The sequence below is a fragment of the Lynx canadensis genome, chromosome B1 (assembly GCF_007474595.2).
Source record: "Lynx canadensis isolate LIC74 chromosome B1, mLynCan4.pri.v2, whole genome shotgun sequence".
Taxonomy (NCBI): domain Eukaryota; kingdom Metazoa; phylum Chordata; class Mammalia; order Carnivora; family Felidae; genus Lynx; species Lynx canadensis.
This window is the reverse complement of record NC_044306.2, coordinates 142,304,568-142,322,584: the sequence shown is the minus strand read 5'-3', so window position 1 is coordinate 142,322,584 and position 18,017 is coordinate 142,304,568. Positions and strand designations below refer to the sequence as shown.

Below are 18,017 nucleotides of genomic sequence, written 5' to 3'. Positions count from 1 at the left end.
AGACGAGATGGACTTAACAGATGATATTCAGAACATTTCATTCTAAACCAGCAGAATACACATTCTTCTCAAGTTCACATGGAATATTCTCCATAATAGATCACATACTGGGTCACAAATCAGCCCTCAATGAAAAGATTGAGAAATAAAACCAAAGCTAGAAGCATCACAAGTCCAGACTTCAAGCTATATTACAAAGCTGTAATCATCAAGACAGTATGGCACTGGCACAAAAACAGACACATAGATCAATGGAACAGAACAGAGAACCCAGAAATAGACCCACAAAGGTATGGCCAACTAATCTTTGACAAAGCAGGAAAGAATATCCAATGGAATAAAAACAATCTCTTCAGCAAATGGTGTTGGGAAAACTGGACAGCAACACACAAGAGGAATGAACCTGGACCACTTTCTTACACCATACACAAAAGTAAACTCAAAATGGATGAAAGACCTAAATGTAAGACAGGAAGCCATCAAAATCCTTGAGGAGAAAGCAGGCCAAAACCTCTTTGACCTTGGCTGCAGCCACTTCTCACTCAACGTCTCCAGAGGCAAGGGAAACAAAAGCAAAAATGAGCTATTGGGACGTCATCAAGATAAAAAAACTTCTGCAAAGCAAAGGAAACAATCAGCAAAACTGAAAGGCAACTGAAGGAATGGGAGAAGACATGTGCAAATGACATATGAGATAAAGAACTTATCAAACTCAACACCCAAAAAATAATCCAGTGAAGAAATGGACAAAAGACATGAATAGACATTTTTCCAAAGAAGACATCCAGATGGCTAACAGACACATGAAAAGATGATCAACATTGCTCGTTATCAGGGAAATACAAATCAAAACCACAATGAGCTACTACCTCACTCTTGTCAGAATGGCTAACATTAACAACTTAGGCAACAACAGATGTTGGCAAGGATTCAGAGAGAGAGGATCTTTGTTGCACTGCTGGTGGGAATGCAAAGTGCTGCAGCCACTCTTGAAAATAGAATGGGGGTTCCTCAAAAAATTAAAAATAGAACTGCCCTATAACCTAGCAATTGCACTACTAGGTAGGTATTTATCCAGAGGATATAGGAGTGATTTGAAGGGGCACATGCACCCCAATGTTTACAGCAGCACTATTGACAATAGCCAAAGTATGGAAAAAGCCCAAATGTCCATTGCCTGATGAATGGATAAAGAAGATGTGGTATGTGTGTGTGTGTGTGTGTGTGTGTGTGTGTGTGTGTGTGTGTATATATATATATATATGAATATTACTCAGCAAATGGATAAAGAAGATGTGGTATATATAATGGAATATGCTCAGCAATATATGTAATGCTGATTATATATATAATATATAATGGAATATTACTCAACAATCAAAATGAATGAAATCTTTCCATTTGCAGCAACGTGGATGGAACTAGAGTGTATTATACTAAGCAAAATAAGTCAGAGAAAGACAAATATCATATAATTTCACTCATATGTGGAATTAATAAAACAGATGAACATAGAGGGATGGAAGCAAATATAAGATAAAAACAAGGAGACAAACCATAAGAGATTCTTTAATACAGAGAATAAACTGAGGGTTGCTGGCAGGGTGTTGAGTGGGGGGATGGGCTAACTGGGCAATGGGCATTAAGGAGGGCACTTGTTGGGATGATCACTGAGTGTCATATGTAAGTGATGAATCACTAAATTCTATTTTTGAAATCATTATTACACTCTATGTTAACTAACTTGGATTTAAATTAAAAAATAAATTAATAACAATAAAAGAGAAGTTGGTGATAATCTCTGACAAAAAGAAATATCATAGGTTCAAACAGGGTGTTGTTCCCTTAGGGAGGGATGTAAATTTATACTGAAATTGCTTGCTTTCAACTTTTATGAACAGAGCTCTGACCCATCCACATTTTTGTAGGTATATTAAAATGGTCTGTTCAGGTACATTAAAACAGACATTCAAATGGTCTGTTCAGTCTGATGAGAGTTGTTTCTGATGATACTACCACCAATTTTTTTAAATACTATAATTTTCCCATTCCCCATATTGATTAATCTGAGTAGGTTGAACTTCATCTTTGGATCTTCTTTCAAGAAAGATAGAAGATTGTATGTCTTCTCAGCCACTAAGTGCTTGAAAATTATTATTTAAAAAAAATTTTAATGTTTATTTATTTTTGAGAAAAAGAGAGAGAGAGACAGAGCACAAACAGGGGAGGGGCAGAGAGAGAGGGAGACACAGAATCTGAAGCGGGCTCCAGGCTCTGAGCTATTAGCACAGAGCTCAACATGAGGCTCGACCTCATGAACTGCAAGATTGTGACCTGAGCCGAAGTCAGAAGCTTAACTGACTGAGCCACCCAGGCGCCCCTGAAAATCATTTTCTTATTGCCCATATACATTAGGTATAATTGGAGGGGTCAAAAATTGGGAGCCATTATAATTTCTTCACATCCCAACTCTGTGGACTCTTTTCCACTAAATCCTGAAATTTAGTGCCCTGGCGGGAAAGTCTGATGTCCGTCTGCCTTCTATTCCATTGTGTTCAGCTAATTTTAGTCTGTTGGATTCTTGCAGGTTGTGTCTTTATCTTTATAATCAAAAAATTTTTTTCAGGATATTTCTAGGTGAGGTGTCTTTTCACCTTGTTGCCTAGAATATGGTGAAGCCCTTTCAGCCTGTATTCTAGTTTTTTAAATGCTTTCTCCAGTTATGGCTTTGATTTAATCATATTAATTCCAATTGTTCTCATTTCTCCAGAAAGTTATAATGATTCTTGGATTGCTCCCCTCCCCCCTTATTATCAATCATGTTCTTTCTTACCATTTTTCACTTTGTGTCTTTCCTCTTCATATGGAGAGAGCTTCTTGAGTTTGTATTTACCACTTCTAGTATTGATTTTAATTTGACTATTTCACTTTAATTTTCTTTTAATTCTTCCTTATTTTTCCTCTCACTGGTTCATCTAGTTTTTTATCCTAACGCTTATTCTTTCTTTATTGCTGCTTGCTTCCATTTAATAAAGACTGCATTTTCTTGCATCTTACTGAAGTTGCAAAATTGCTTTTAAGTCCTTTTTTTTTTTTTAAGATCTTATAGGTGTAGTTTTCAGAAGTCTGTTCTTTCTCTGAATCTTCAGAACATTATTAGTTTTGTTTGCTCTTCAGGGTTTTTCCCAAGTTCCTTGCCTTCTATTTACTTATCCTTGATCAAGAGAAATCTGTCCATACCCACTGCTCGAAAGCTGCAAGGGTAAGTGGCCTGCCCCTGGCTAACTCCCCTTCTTGGATCCATAGCCAGATGCTAAGAAATATGTCTCCTTGTCTGAGGGTTTCCATTTAGTATGTCCCTATTGTACTAAGATTGGATCTTTTTCTACCTCCACTGCTCAGCCCTCTTACATTTTTAATATGTGAAACAAAAAAACTGTAATCCCCAGTATGCACCGCTGCAAAGGCTCTCTTCCTCCCTCAGTGACCATGTGCTTTTCAGTTGAGGCATTGTCCTATCCTGCTACTTTTTATCACTCTCTCTGCCTCCTCCAACACACATACTTCCCAGTCTCCCCCCCCCCCCCTTTTTACATTATGGGCTCTGATTAGATGTAGCAAGAAAGATGTTGAGGGAGGTGAGGGCTGGCATTCTGACTGCTTCCAACAGTTGTGGCCACACACCGGAGGGATGAATCTGGGTTGTGTTTGGTATAGAAAGGCAGGGAGTTAGGCAGACGTGATGGTTCTTATATCTATTTAGGTTTACACAGCAAAGAAAGGCCATAAAATGTATTATGCTCAATGGGACTTCCTCATAGCAGTGGCAGGGGGTTGGATGTTTTACTTTTTGGTGGTGAAATTTTTATCTCTTTCTCTATCTACAGAGGTATCATAGTGGGAAAATATTTCACCAAGAGCTGTTAGCCATAATACACCATAAAATTTTTATCATAAATATTTTTATTTAAGGAATATGAAAAACCACAATTAAATATATCCTTAATGGTAGTCCTACCCCCAATTGTAATGACAGTAATCATAGTTTTTTTGTATCAATTTCTGTGTTTACTGAAGGTACTATATAAGACCTGGGGTTGGTGAACTTTTTCTGTAAAGAGCCAGATAGTGAATATTTTCAGCTTTGTGTGCCATTCGGTTGAAACAACTACTCAACTCTGCCATTGTAACACAAAGACAGCTATAGATAATATGTAAATGAGTGGACGTGGCTGCATTCCAATAAAAGTTTATGGAAACAGGTGGTAGGCTGGACTTGGTCCATGATCCATAGTTGGCTGGCCCCTGTATAGCCTATGCTTTTGGAAGGACAAATCTACATAGCCCAGGATGAAATGATACAGATAGAAGATAGCAACAAAATGCACTGTTAAAAATCTTTTCCATTTTTCTGACCTATTTTACTGTGCATCTTCTTACTTGCATGTCCAGTCTTGCTTATGAAGCACCAGCCCGGGTGAATTACCACCTCTCAGTCAGATAGTTCTCTTGTAACCTGGGATATCTTCTCTTTAAATGCTTTTCTTTCCTGCCCTTATTGATCTGGATTGGTGAATAAAGATTCTGTTTCTGTCAATAAAATATATAATTGGGTATTGCCAGTAAGAATTAGAAAGTTTGATTTTCCTTGTATCAACCTTACTACAGCTAATTCCTTCCCCCATGCTCTTGAGTTGACTCTGCTACTCTACTTGGGTCTAGTCCATGTTGGTTAAGATAGACTGATTCTAACTCCGTGCTGATTCAAGATTTGTGATCCTGACATTCGTTCCCTGTTTACCAAGCATTGTATAAATTCATTTGTTTACTACAATAAAATTACTGAATAGTGTGACATCAAATATACCGTTATTTTACTTTCTCACTAAAATTTCATTAAGCTGAAGAGTTCTGAGGTTCAGAAATGCTTGATGATTTCAGCATGTGTCCCAATTTTCACTACTCTATTAAACATCAATGGTCATAATATTTTTCATGTAGAAGAATAAGGAAATGAAATAACCTAAAGCATCAAAAACAGTTGTCATTTTAATTCCAGTGACTCAGTTGCTTGAAATAAATCCCTATTAGATAGTAATGCATTAATTTAACTGATCATATACAGTTGAGTTAAAGAACTACTGAGGTATGACTGGAACTGTTCAAGAAAAGTTAAAGCTCTTTTGTGCTTCTTGTAAGACAAAGTGAAAGTAACGGTAAGATAAACCAGTTCTTGGTCCTTAAAGTTTAGTATATCGTAACCTTGCCTTTAACTTGTCTACCTTCCTGTCATTCAAAAGGTTGTGGTGATAAATCAAAGTGAGAAGCTGACTCTTTGGTATCAATGACGGAACTGTTCTTGTGAAAAGTCTTTGCAGGGCAATGGAGACAAATGGTCTAATATTTGGGGGGTGAGAGTGGTAGAGGTGAGAAGTAGGGAGAGGGCAGGGAGCAGTTCCTTGGGCGTTTAGTCTCTGTCACCCACTTTTTTCTGCCCTTATTCCCAAATAGCACACCTACTTTTTTTCTGCCTTTATTCCCAAATATCTAGAGATACGATTGATTTTTTTTGCATGTAGTGCATATATGTAAATGTGTGGATTCACATAAAGATGCAAAAGAATAGTGAAGTAGCTTATCAATAGAGGGATAACTTCGTTTTGGATTTAGCAATAACTCAGCTGGAGTGTAAATATCCTTAAGTATTGGTATGGTTCTGTGCTGTGAAGTCTTGCTCCAACCGTTATCATTACCAGGTTGGCTGTGTGACCTTGGGCGAGTCACATAATCTCTCTGGTCTTTACTCTTCTTGTTTGTAAAGCAAGGAAAAGAACATCTACTTCTTAGGAAAGAAGACTTAAAATAATGTAAAGCCGGGGCGCCTGGGTGGCTCAGTCGGTTGAGCGTCCGACTTCAGCTCAGGTCATGATCTCGCGGTCTGTGAGTTCGAGCCCCACGTCAGGCTCTGTGCTGACCGCTCAGAGCCTGTAGCCTGTTTCAGATTCTGTGTCTCCCTCTCTCTCTGACCCTCCCCCGTTCATGCTCTGTCTCTCTCTGTCTCAAAAATAAATAAACGTTAAAAAAAATTTAAAAAAAATGTAAAGCCTTAAAATAATGCCTGATAAACACTGAGTACAATTATTATTGTTATTATTATTATTTGTGCTTTTGTTTGCTCTTAGAAAAGAGGGTAGGACTTGAGGAATGTGCAAATGTCTTAAGAATCACGCTGACTTTGGAAGTGCAAATTCTTATCAAAGCACCAGGTGACTAATAAATACTAAACGAGAGGAAATTGCTATTTATGGATGCTTGAGGCACATGATTGAGTGGGCTATGAATGAAATTTTCCTACTGTTGTGGGTTTTATTAATGTCTCCTTTTGATGGATTGTTCCTTTTTTGGGTCTAAGGATGAAACTATCATCCGAGTTCCTGGAAAATGTTGCCCACAGTGCTCTTCCCGATACTGCTCTGCATCTGGCCAAGCATACGAGGTAACCTTTGATGTCCCCACTGTAGGTGTTTTGACATACGTTCTCACACATATGCCCTCCGCCCTTCCAACCACCACACTTCCCCACCCTCTTGTCTGAGTCTTTGCCAAGATTAGTAATTCAGTACATAAACAGCTTTTTTCTTCTCTTTGTGGAAAGCCTTTATGAAAAAATTAAGTTGAAGGGGATTAGAAATATAAAGGAATGTGCTGGCAGGCAGCACCTGCTTCACGAACCTTGGTGAACTTACTGTTCACACGTCTCAAAGGGAAAAAAGGACTATCATTGGTTACTATCAGTTTACACTTAGGTTGGAGGCCCTGGAATGTCTATCTGCTTTGGTTGGATTGCATGTACTGATATCCAGAGACAGCTTCTGCCTGCCTTACACTGTGGGGAAGCATGGGGGTGGTAGGGGAGAGTGGCAAGAGAGGTGAGAAGCTAGGGGTGGTGGAAACTGCACACTTGAAAGTACTATTGGAATAATCTAGATAATTGTGCCTAACACATAATAGGTGCCAAATAAAAATGAGTTCAGCAAATTAAATGAGTGAATGGATGTTCTATCTTAGGAGTGCCCTACTGAGCCAAAAGAAGGTTACATTATTCAAAAGCAAAGAACCTATAAAAAATAAAACCGACTACTTCTTTGTTTGCCAGCCACTCTATGGAAGACTAAGTATAAATTGGAATTATGACTCTCAGTACAGAATCTGGAACTGAATATTAGAGAATGAGTGTCACAAATTCTTGATGGGTCACTTGAAGTCTGAATGAACATAACTAATTGGGAAAGGATTTTTGTATGTACTAGATCTGTGTTGTCCAATACAATAGCCACATATGTGCCAGATTAATTTCTCCTGGAAGAGATGGCCTTTATATCTATTGTGATGTTTTTGGTTGCAAGTAACAGAAATACTCCTCTAAAAGTGGCTAAAATGAAAACATGAAATATCTCATATAACAAAAAATGTAGAGATAGGGCAGTTGTAGGGTTGATCAATTCAGGTCTCAGTGATGTCTTCAAGGATCTAAGCTCTTTAAAAAATGTTTATTTATTTTTGAGAAAGAGAGAGAGGGAGTGTGAGCAGAGGAGGCACAGAGAGAGAGGGTGAGAGAGGATCCCAAGCAGGCTCCATGCTGAAAGCAGAGAGCCTGATGCAGGACTCAAACTCACAAACTGCGAGATCGTGACCTGAGTTGAAGTCAGACGCCTAACTGACTGAGCCATCCAGTTACCCCTAAGCTCTTTTCTGATCTGTCCACCCTACCATCCATTGCATGTTGTCATTTGCTTTCTGTCTTGTCCCTTCATGTCCCCAAGATGTCTTCCTCAAGTCTAGGCAGCTCATGCATACACAATCATTACTAAAGGCTGGTGAGGAAAAGGGATGGCTTTTCTTCTTTTATGGGAGAGGAGTCTTTGGCTTCCAATGCTATAGCAAACTTCTTCAGAGGTCTCCTCAGTTAGGATTGGAAAATGCCCTTGCTCTAACTGCAAGGGAAGCTGGGAAAGTGACTACGTGGCAGTAGGCACTGGGTCTCCTGGCAAAGAAGAGGAGCTAAAGAATGACCACTGATTAGGCAGCAAACAGGGTCTTCTTATGAATCTTGATGCTCCAGAGACTCTTTGGGCCTGGGCCTGGCATAGAGTAGGCCCTCAACACATCTGTGGAATGCATGTAGTTGAATAAAAATGAATGTAAAGTTCCCTTTGGACATTTGTTGGCTTTTTTCTTAGAGGCTGTTGCTGCCTAAATGACATCATTCTCAGGAGTACATTCAATGTGACTCAATTAAAAATGGTAATAAAAATTGTGTGTCTTATGTTCCTGTGTTTCTATTTTATATATGTGACATTTGATTTTCCACTTTGTCCTTTCTTTCCTCAGCATGGTGACCAGTGGAACGAAAATGCCTGTACCACATGTATATGTGACCAGGGTGAGGTCAGGTGCCACAAACAGGCCTGCCCCCCACTAAGATGTGACAAGGTATTTGATGGAGTGTAGCTTGATTTATAAAAATTTATTCTGGGGCATTTAAGAAATGCATTTCTTAGTCCAGTGTGTCTTTTGAGGGAATCAAAAGTTTTATTATGCCTAGAAATATTAGATAAAGATATAAAAGATCTGCTTCCTAGAAAGGAGGGCTGAGGCAGAGAGGAACTTGCCTCAGCTGGGTTAGGTCGGGTGGAGAACATTGCCCTTTATCTGCCATCTTTGTTTCTTCAGGGTCAGAGAAGGGCTCAGCGCCATGGGGAATGCTGTGAGGAATGTGTGTCTCCTGCGGGAAGCTGCTCACACAATGGGATTGTGCGGTACCAGGATGAAATGTGGAAGGGCTCTGCCTGCGAGTTCTGCATGTGTGACCACGGCCAAGTGACCTGCCAGACTGGAGAGTGTGCCAAAGTGGAGTGTGCCCGGGTAAGAAGCAAAGGCATTTCCACTTGGACTGTAACAATTCTCTACAAAGGGATAGCTGGTCCCTAACCTGTTCCTTACTTTTTGGCAGCAAAGGCGACAGCCAGGTTGACCACTCACATTTCACAGAGTCTTCTAGCACAAAGATTCTGTGGTGTAAAATAAATGTCACTATTTGTTCAGACTGGCTTGGAACAGCCCCCTGGAGTTTTTAGTTCTCAATGCATCTGGTCAGATTGGAAGCCCTGAGCCGGAGACGTGAAAGGGAAGGACATGATATGGGACATTAGCCTATCAGTCAGCGCAGCTGGACCTCATGGCTGGGGGCCTGCCCAGCTTGCTATGTTTGTAAAACAGAGGTCTGCAGGTGCTCCCATGGCCCAGCTTCTGTTGCAGGCCCCACTGGCAGCATTTAGCAGAAAGGAGAGCCAGCCCCTACAGGCTGCTTCTGTGGATCAGGAAAGAAAATGAAATGTTTTTGTTTTTGTTTTAAAGAGAGGGAGGGGAACCTCATAAATAATTAACTCAGTTGACCTCTGTTGACTTTTGCTGTCTGCAGAATTTCTAGAAGCTTCTAACAAAGCAGGCTCTGTTTGGACTATAGATGTATATTGTAGGGAAATTGCTTTTTTTTTTTTCCTCTTTGAACTCAATTTTGACCCATTGCAAAACAAATTGCTTTTAAAGTTGTGTCCTTCTCCCTCACCGCTCCCATCCGCCCCACCAATTTCCCGCAGGGTTGTGAACTTGAGTAGATGAGGGAAACTCAGAAGATCTGAAGCACTGGACGTCTGTGAAGGCATTTTTCTTTCTAGTTCTTCTCCCCCACATCTCAGCTCCTCTTAGCACTGAGCCTGAGGAGGAACAACCTTTCAAACAGGGCTGTCAATGACAGGGTGATTTTTCATTTTGCCTCTTACTTCTAAGTCTTGGCAGAGCTGAAACATATTTAGGTAAAGAGGGTCTTGCTTTTGCAGATTTATTTCCCCCCACACGCCTTTTCATTTCCTTTCCTTCTTGATGTCAGGGGAGTCAGAATGGTTGGATGAAGATGAGAAAAATCCTACTCAGGGCCCTTTTCTTTCTCCCTCTGTCTCAGGCTGAGGCTGGGCTTCCTGGCCTTGGCAGTCTCCCTGAGGATGCAGGGTTATTTTCTAAGGTTTCAATTTGCCTAATAACATCCCAGGGTTTATGGAAAATGTGGGAGAGGTGATTCTGGTGGGGTGGGTTCTGTAGCCACCTATTTCCAGTGAAGTCTGAACAAAGAGTCTCAATCACAGAAAATAATTTGACCCACTGTCTCCAATGCTAATGCATTTCCAAGTGCCTGCTATCCTCCACGACACCTATCTGTGGCCCCCGTATGCCAGGTCATCTTTGCTGTTCTTAGAAAAAATGGGGAGCGACCACTGAGGTAAGTGCAGAGGGCCTTGACTGCCCTCCAGTCACCCCACAGCACAATCTCATCTCCTCCCAGTTCTCTCACCCCCAGCTCCTCATTTATGAACTGAGGAGTTCCAATGCCTTTATCCCATTTCTCCAGGTCTTTAGTTAACTAAACTAGTGTCTTCCAGGTGACCTCTGTGTTTCCAAATGTGGTTTAAGGCACTGGGTTCTAAACTGGAACCAGAATGAAACTTTAACCAAAATTGAACCTTACCAGAAATATCCCTTAGCCTTCATTCTGTGCCATGCTTCTGCAAATAGCACTGGTTAATGACCTTGTGAACGCCTGGAATACAAACTTCCTAACTTCTGCTTAGCTTGGAGATAAAAAGAGGAATAAGACACATTCTAATCTCAAGAGTTTCCAGGCTTTGGGGGAAGTCAGATACATAAACAGAAATCATAATATGCAGTAGCACCAATGATTATGGAAGTATGAATTAAATGCATTAGGAGCATCTGAAGAAAATGACTATCTGCCAGGGGAGTGTGAAAGTAGGCTATTGGTATTTTTATTCAGTTCTACCCCACTTTTAGCCTTATCTAGAATACCAAGGTCATTTGGTTTCTAATCCTAGATACCAAGGATAGATTAAATCTAAGTGTATGTACATCCACAAAGAGGCAAAAAAATAAACTTCTAGAAGAAGAGACAGAATTGTGCACCTTCACCACTGTAAGAATTATCACATTGGTTATCAACAGCAGTGTTCTGAGTAGCATGGAAATCAGCACACAGTTTTTCTTTTTTAAAAAAGGAAAGAATCATATGATGTTTGTTTCTGATGTATCCAACCAAATCCCTAGACACCGAAACACAAATAAATCAATAGTAAAATAGCATAGTATGATGATTCTCATTTTTTCTACATTTTGGGGTATTTTTGAGCATGAATTCAAGAAGTCAAATTACTTTGTTTTTTAAAGGACTTAGCATTCACATATGAGGCATAAAATGATGGTAGTGTGGGGGAGGTGGGATTGAAGCTTCTAGCAAAATGCACAGAAGAGGGTAGGCATACCATAAGTATGAGGTACCTTTCCATTCTCCAGTGGAGGAAAATTCCCTTAAAAGAGTGTTTCCTTTTCCAATGGGCAAGCGAGTGGAATCACACAGTCTTGCGTCTGGTGGATAGATGTTGGTGTGATTCGGTGGGGAGGGGTTAGCAGATTCCACCTGACCTATGCAGCAGAATCCTCTTAAAAAGAAAAGAATTAGTTTTGTTCCGCAAAGCAATTTTTCTCAAAGCAAAAGTCAAATGCTAATTGGAGCCAGCTCCTCACCGCAGTGAACTGACGCAGTTTGGGGCATCCAGGCTTCTTCTATAAATAGCACATCTATTTAGAACTCCCTACCTCACCAAAACTGAATCCTTGTTCCCCAGCAGCAAGGCTTGCTGTTATTTACAGTAGTGTTTGAAGACTCAAAACTGCTACCTTCCTTGCCCTACTGGGATGATGCCGGCTCCATTTTCAGTTTTCTCTGTATGTATGGAGTGGGCACTCAAGAATTGCTCACGTGTTTTGTCTTCAATAGAAGTACACATATTCTGTCTTGTTTTAAAATGTTGTTTTAAGCATCTTAGATTACATGCATATAAACCTTTTTATATGCTTTGACAGCAAATTTCACTGTTTCTGGGTTAGTCTTGCGCTACCAGCTGATTTGTCACGTTTCTGCAAAACCATTTATATGTAAATACGCCTGCTCCTTATAGCATCCACTGCTCTCCCTTGGCCTCTGATGGGCATTACATTTTGATGGACAGTGGTCTGTCTATACAACTCCTTTCTTTTTGAAATCAGTTTTGAGGCACTATAAAAAGTTACAATCATTCATGTATTTTTGTATTTCTTTTAAAAGTGTGTATTTTCCTTCATTAAAATAATACATATTCATTTCACAAATTGACAACTCAAGAAAAGTAGAAAAGAGACTTTAAAATCCATCAATAATGCTGCAATTCAAAGACAACCACTGCTTTTATTTTATGTATTTTGTAGCGCAAAGTGTTTTTAAACATGAAATATCATTGTGATTATTCTGTTTGCTCAATTCTACGTTATTCAATTTTTACATAACATGGTTTCTGCACTTTAAATGTAATGTAGATCCCAAATTAAATAATGTCTTGATTTAAAGAAACATCACCATAATTTAGACAGTATATATATCTTTAGAAAGTGGAAAGCGCTTTAAAGAATACTCGTTAGCCTATAGATATTAGATGTTAGTATATGCATATGAAAAATTATAAACAAAAATCATGTCTTTAACAGCAGATTCCCTGGAAGGTAGATTGCAGTGGAATTGGACTTTCTAGGTTATAGAATTTATAATTGTTTAATTTTTTAGTAAGCATTTATTATTTTATAATAAAAATAAAAATTATGAAATTATTAATATTGGGAAATTAAAATAGTAAGACTTTGAAAGTTAAACATCTACCTTCTTTGTGTGACCTTTTTTCCTTCCTCTTATAATTAATTAAAAAAATAGTGATTATGTGGATAACAGTTTCAGAACACTGAATAAAAATTAGTTTTCTACTGTTTAATTTATGCCTGAGACTGCATCTGTGCATACAGGGATGTATCTGATTTCATATTCAAGAAAAAGTGTTGGTTTTATTTGAGCACTGTTAATGAAACCAAATCACAAGTTCAAACCTTGTATGTTTAAGATAGCCTGATCCTTTTCTGAAATTCATAACTTTCCAATACTACCACAATTAATCTTGGCCATTCTTTTTTTTTTTTAATGTTTATTTATTTTGAGATTGAGAGAGAGAGAGAGAGAGAGAGAGCATGAGTGCATGAGTGGGGGAGGGGTGGAGAGAAAGGGAGAGAGAGAGAATCCCAAGCACAGAGCCTGATGCAGAGCTCCATCTCACCAATTGTGAGATCATGACTTGAGCCGAAATTAAGAGTTGGATGCCTAACCAACTAAACCACTCAGACGTCGCAATGTTGGCCATTCTTATTCATGGGAGCTCCTGGTCATGGGTGGGAAATGATGCAAGGATCTGTACACATGCATTCCAGAACTGGAATAAAAAAGCACTTGGAGGGGTGAGGTGCATTGCCTAGATTTTCCATAGGAAGACAACAGGGGGAGATGGAGTAAGCAATGGGCCAAAACAAAGTATCTGCTAAGGTTTTTCATTCCAGTCAGGGAATCCAGCTGTTGTGCAATTTAGCACTGCTACCTAGAGATAGTAATTTGATATGTGCCTCTGCAATCCTTCTACAGGGTGAAGAATTAATTCACTTAGATGGAAAATGCTGCCCTGAATGCATTTCAAGGAATGGTTATTGTGTTTATGAAGAAAATGTAGAATTTGTGAGTATCAGACTACTAACTGAAGACTATTAAAAATTAATAATTCAAAATTAGTTTGATGAGGAGGCATTACCTTCTCATATCTTTTACCCATTCATTGTTCATCAAATGTGTACACCTACTCTGTGCCAGGTCCTAGAGACACAGAATCAAACAGCTCGAAGAGTCACTGCTCTTGCTGCGGGGAGCTCATGCTCTAGTGTAGGCACACAAGGGACAGACAAAAACCTGCCAGTAGCTGAGAGGAGGCAGGTGCATAAGGTTAGTGTATGATTGGGGAAGTCTCTTATGCGGAGAAATTTGAGCAAAACCTAAGGGAAGTGAGGGAGCAAGCCATGTGGATACCTGGGGAGAGAAAATGTGCTAGGAAGAGTCAGCAAATGAAGACGACTGAAGCAGAAGTGTGCTTGGTGTGTTCAAGAAACAGCAAGAAAGTGACTATGGCTAGAACCAAGAGAATGGGGGAGAAAGGATTTGGTGCCGGAGTCCACTAGGTAGCCTGGATGCCATGGTAAACGTGTGTTTTACTGTGACACAGACAAGAGCTGTAGGAGCTTTGAGCAGCCATGCTGTGATCTGGCTTACTTGTGAAAGGGTTACTTTGGCTGCTCTGTGAGCAAGTGACAGAAGGGGGTGAGGCTGGCAGTAGGTGATCTGGTTGGAAGGTTTTTGCAATAGTCCAGGAGTGGTGATGGTGTTTTGGTCTCAGAAGGAAGGCTCTAGATTTATTTTGCAGGTAGAATGGAAAGGATTTTGATGGATTGGATGGGGGACGAAATTCCATTTGCTAAGGTTTTATTTCTAAGTCTGTACTTTTAAGAATTATATACCCAAAGAAAAAAAATATTTGTCTTAATCTCTTCAAGTTTGCTCTATTTGTATAGCCTAGATCTTCCACATGGGATTTTGTAGTGTTGATAAATTGTGTTCTAAAAAATAGGCCAGTTGATCATAAAGACAACTGCTTTATTGACCAATCAGAATAAAATGATAAGAATTGGGATTAAGTACTTTGATTCCTACCTACTTTTTCTTCATGATTTGGGAAAATTGCATCTGTCAACCTGTGTATGCTGGAGAGAATACTGTGTGAGGTTAACAGTTTGGGCTCTAAATTCAAATATCTACTTTGCCACATACTAGCTGACTATAACTTTAGACAAATTACTTAATCCTCATTTGTGAAGAAGGGATAACAATAGTACTTACCTCATGGGGCTATTGAGATAATACCTATGAAACACTTGGAACAGATGCTGGCACATTAAAAAAAAAAAACAAAAACAAAAACAAAAAGCTAAAGAAATGGCATCATTGTTATGCTGTTGGCATTGTTTGTTTCATAGTGGTATTCAATAATTTAGTTCTTGTTTCTTAAGAAGTTAGGAGATTAAAGGCTGCCTCTAAATGAAGAATTTCTATTTTCTCAACCATAGTATCAATTTTCCTACCCATTTTTGGAGGTAAATTAAGCCCGGCAGAGTTAAAGAAAAGCAAGTTGCTTTAAATGAGTCGAAATCCCCAGAGTACTGTGGTACCATACAAGATTCAAGAGTTTGCCCCCACAGGCTTAGATTTCTTGACTGTGAAGTCCTTCATGTTGAAGGGAATGGAAGCCATGTGCTCAAGCACAAAAGGAGAATCAGAATTCACAAATATTTCTGAAGCATGTTGTCTTCACCTCATATTGTATGCTTTTCTTGTTTTTGATATATATAGATTTTTTCTATTCATAATAAATGAATGATGTTGCATGATACTTGGGCAAAATGGATAACTCTTAAATGAGAAAATAAATAGATCAGTTTAATGGTGTTTTTAGTGGTATAATAAATACATTTCTCTTTGTTCCTAGATGTCCTCAAATGCAAGTGAAGTTAAACGTATTCCAGTAAGTATAGATTTTTAACTTGTACATGGATATTGGTAGAATTGTTTTAAGCAATGATCTGCATAAACTGTCCTGGGAAACCTTACTGCCATAGTATTTTTTAATAGTCATGTTTGTTGGCACCATGGTCCCAGATTAAGGATCTTAATGATAACTAACACTTTGATTCATTGAACTTTGCTTCTTTATTTACCTTATTTTTTCCCCAATTGGTAATACTTCTCTAACTACAAGCTCCTACACATATTTTTCCCTTTCTTGTGATGATTTCCTCTTTCTGATTTTTTCTGGCCTAGAAAATTCAGTTTAACCATCCATGCAATTTCATGTTCTTCAAAGCATGGAGAGCTTTTGGGGTTTGGGAGTGTTAGTTCCCCAAAACAAAACTGATTGTTCATTCTTTTAAGGTTGTTTACAGGAAAACATTGTATGGTTCCTTTTTAAGGTAAAGTGCAAGCACATTTGTTCACACACGCAAGCTTAAAATTTTGAAGGCTATAGAATAAGGGGGCCAGGAATCCAATCTGCCTTGAAATGGAAGAAAAACACTTCTGCCTTCTCAAGATAATATTCCTGATTTTTCTAACATTGTCATTCATTTTTGCTAACTATAGCCACATTAATTGTTTGGAGTGTTCAACATCAATTGATTTAATAAATATTTTATCAAATATTTATATTATAATATGGTCTTCTATTCTCTCCTGTTTTACCTCCTTCATCACCCCAAAACATTCTGGTAGGAACCCTTGTCTCTTTCCTATCTTCAGGGTGAGTAGGATAGTGAGCAAAAAAGGAATTGTTCTTTATAATTCACTTTGAATTCTCCATCAAAATATTAATGTTCATTACCATAATTTGCTTGACCAAAAAGAATATTTTAGCGTGAGAAAGCCCATGGCACATCTACGGCCCACTAAAAATGGTCATACAAGAGCTGTAATTTTAAAAATATAATGACTCTACTGTTACTCTTACTGGAGTAACTGTAAGGAAACTCAGGGCTTTAACCAGCTTCCCACTGTTATTATAAAGATTGCATGTAATGTACCCACTAATCATAGGCACATAGTAATCCCCTCTCGTGTTTTTTAGTGATATAGGCTAAGAAACAAGTGTTGTATCCTTCTTACTTATGAGCCCCAGAATGTGTTCTCAGTTTATTTTTCTGCCTGGGTTCTACATTTAAATAAATCAATTATAAACAAAGAAGGAGTAATATTATCCTTTTTAATTTAAAACTCTTTGGGGCACCTGGGTGGCTCAGTTGGTTGAGCGTCTGACTTCAGCTCAGGTCGTGATCTCGCAGTTTGTGGGTTCATGCCGTGTCGGGCTCTGTGCTGACAGCGCAGAGCCTGGAGCCTGCTTCAGATTCTGTCTCCCTCTCTCTCTGCCCCTCCCCCACTCATGCTCTTTCTCTCTGTCAAAAATAAATAAAAATAAAAAAAAAAACCAAACAACTCTTCAATGACTGTCCTATTTCAGAGTTAGATTTGCATGGTACTGAACAGGACTTTCATTTTGTCCCTTATGGGAACTGTAAGTTTTCCACCAGCAAACTGTCTTCTGAATCTTTGCAATTCTGATAACATCATTCTTTACTGTTTCATGTAGGAAGGGGAGAAGTGGGAGGATGGCCCTTGCAAAGTGTGTGAGTGCTGGGGCTCTCAGGTAACTTGCTATGAGCCCTCTTGTCCACCATGTCCAGTGGCCACACTAGCCCAAGTGGTGAAGGGACAGTGCTGTCCGGATTGCACATCAGGTGGGTCCATGTCTGATTTATGTCTACTGAGATATTTTCACTGTCAAAAAATTCAGAGATCTTCTTTCTCCCCGCTTCGTGGGTTTTTTTTTGTTTTTTTTGTTTTTTGTTTTTTTTTTTAAGTCACCTACTGGGTTGGTTTGTTGGTTGATTGGTTTCTTGCTAATTTTTCTAACAAATGATATTGCTTTATCTTTGCCCATGTATTTACCAAACTCAACAGATTACGGGTAGGTGATCTTGGGCGAGTCATTGACCCTCTTTAGATCTTAATTTCTTGTTAATAAAATGTGCCTCATCTACCTTGCAAAATTATTATGGATATCAAATAACCTAAAGTTTAGAGACTTTTAAAAGCAAATATATATGTTAGGACTCTTCCATTGTTAAAGATATAAGGGCAATTGCTGAAAGTTTGTTACAGGTGTCCTTTTTTTTTCTTTTTCTTAAGGTGAGCTGTTAAACAGATGGTTCCTTAGGAGTTCTCAAATGGGTTTTTGAAGTTTAAAGACTCATTAATTTCTTCCAAAAGAAAATTTTATCTACTTGTTCTGCAACTCTGCTTTCAAATCACCTGGGGTTGAATTAGTTCCAGTTAATAATTGTTGGCAAGCATTGGAGTTGCTCTGGCTGTGCAGTAATTTGCCTATAAG

General features: G+C 38.9%; 1 protein-coding gene across 1 annotated transcript in view; it reads left to right on the top strand.

Moving 5' to 3' along the window:
• FRAS1 (Fraser extracellular matrix complex subunit 1) overlaps window positions 1–18,017 on the top strand; it is a 424,264-nt gene that overhangs the window by 178,057 nt on the left and 228,190 nt on the right. The window contains exons 7-12 of the mRNA XM_030313622.1: window positions 6,413–6,496; window positions 8,392–8,493; window positions 8,734–8,925; window positions 13,622–13,711; window positions 15,567–15,602; window positions 17,217–17,364. Coding sequence (XP_030169482.1) covers window positions 6,413–6,496; window positions 8,392–8,493; window positions 8,734–8,925; window positions 13,622–13,711; window positions 15,567–15,602; window positions 17,217–17,364 — 652 coding nt within the window. The remainder of the gene's footprint in view (window positions 1–6,412; window positions 6,497–8,391; window positions 8,494–8,733; window positions 8,926–13,621; window positions 13,712–15,566; window positions 15,603–17,216; window positions 17,365–18,017) is intronic.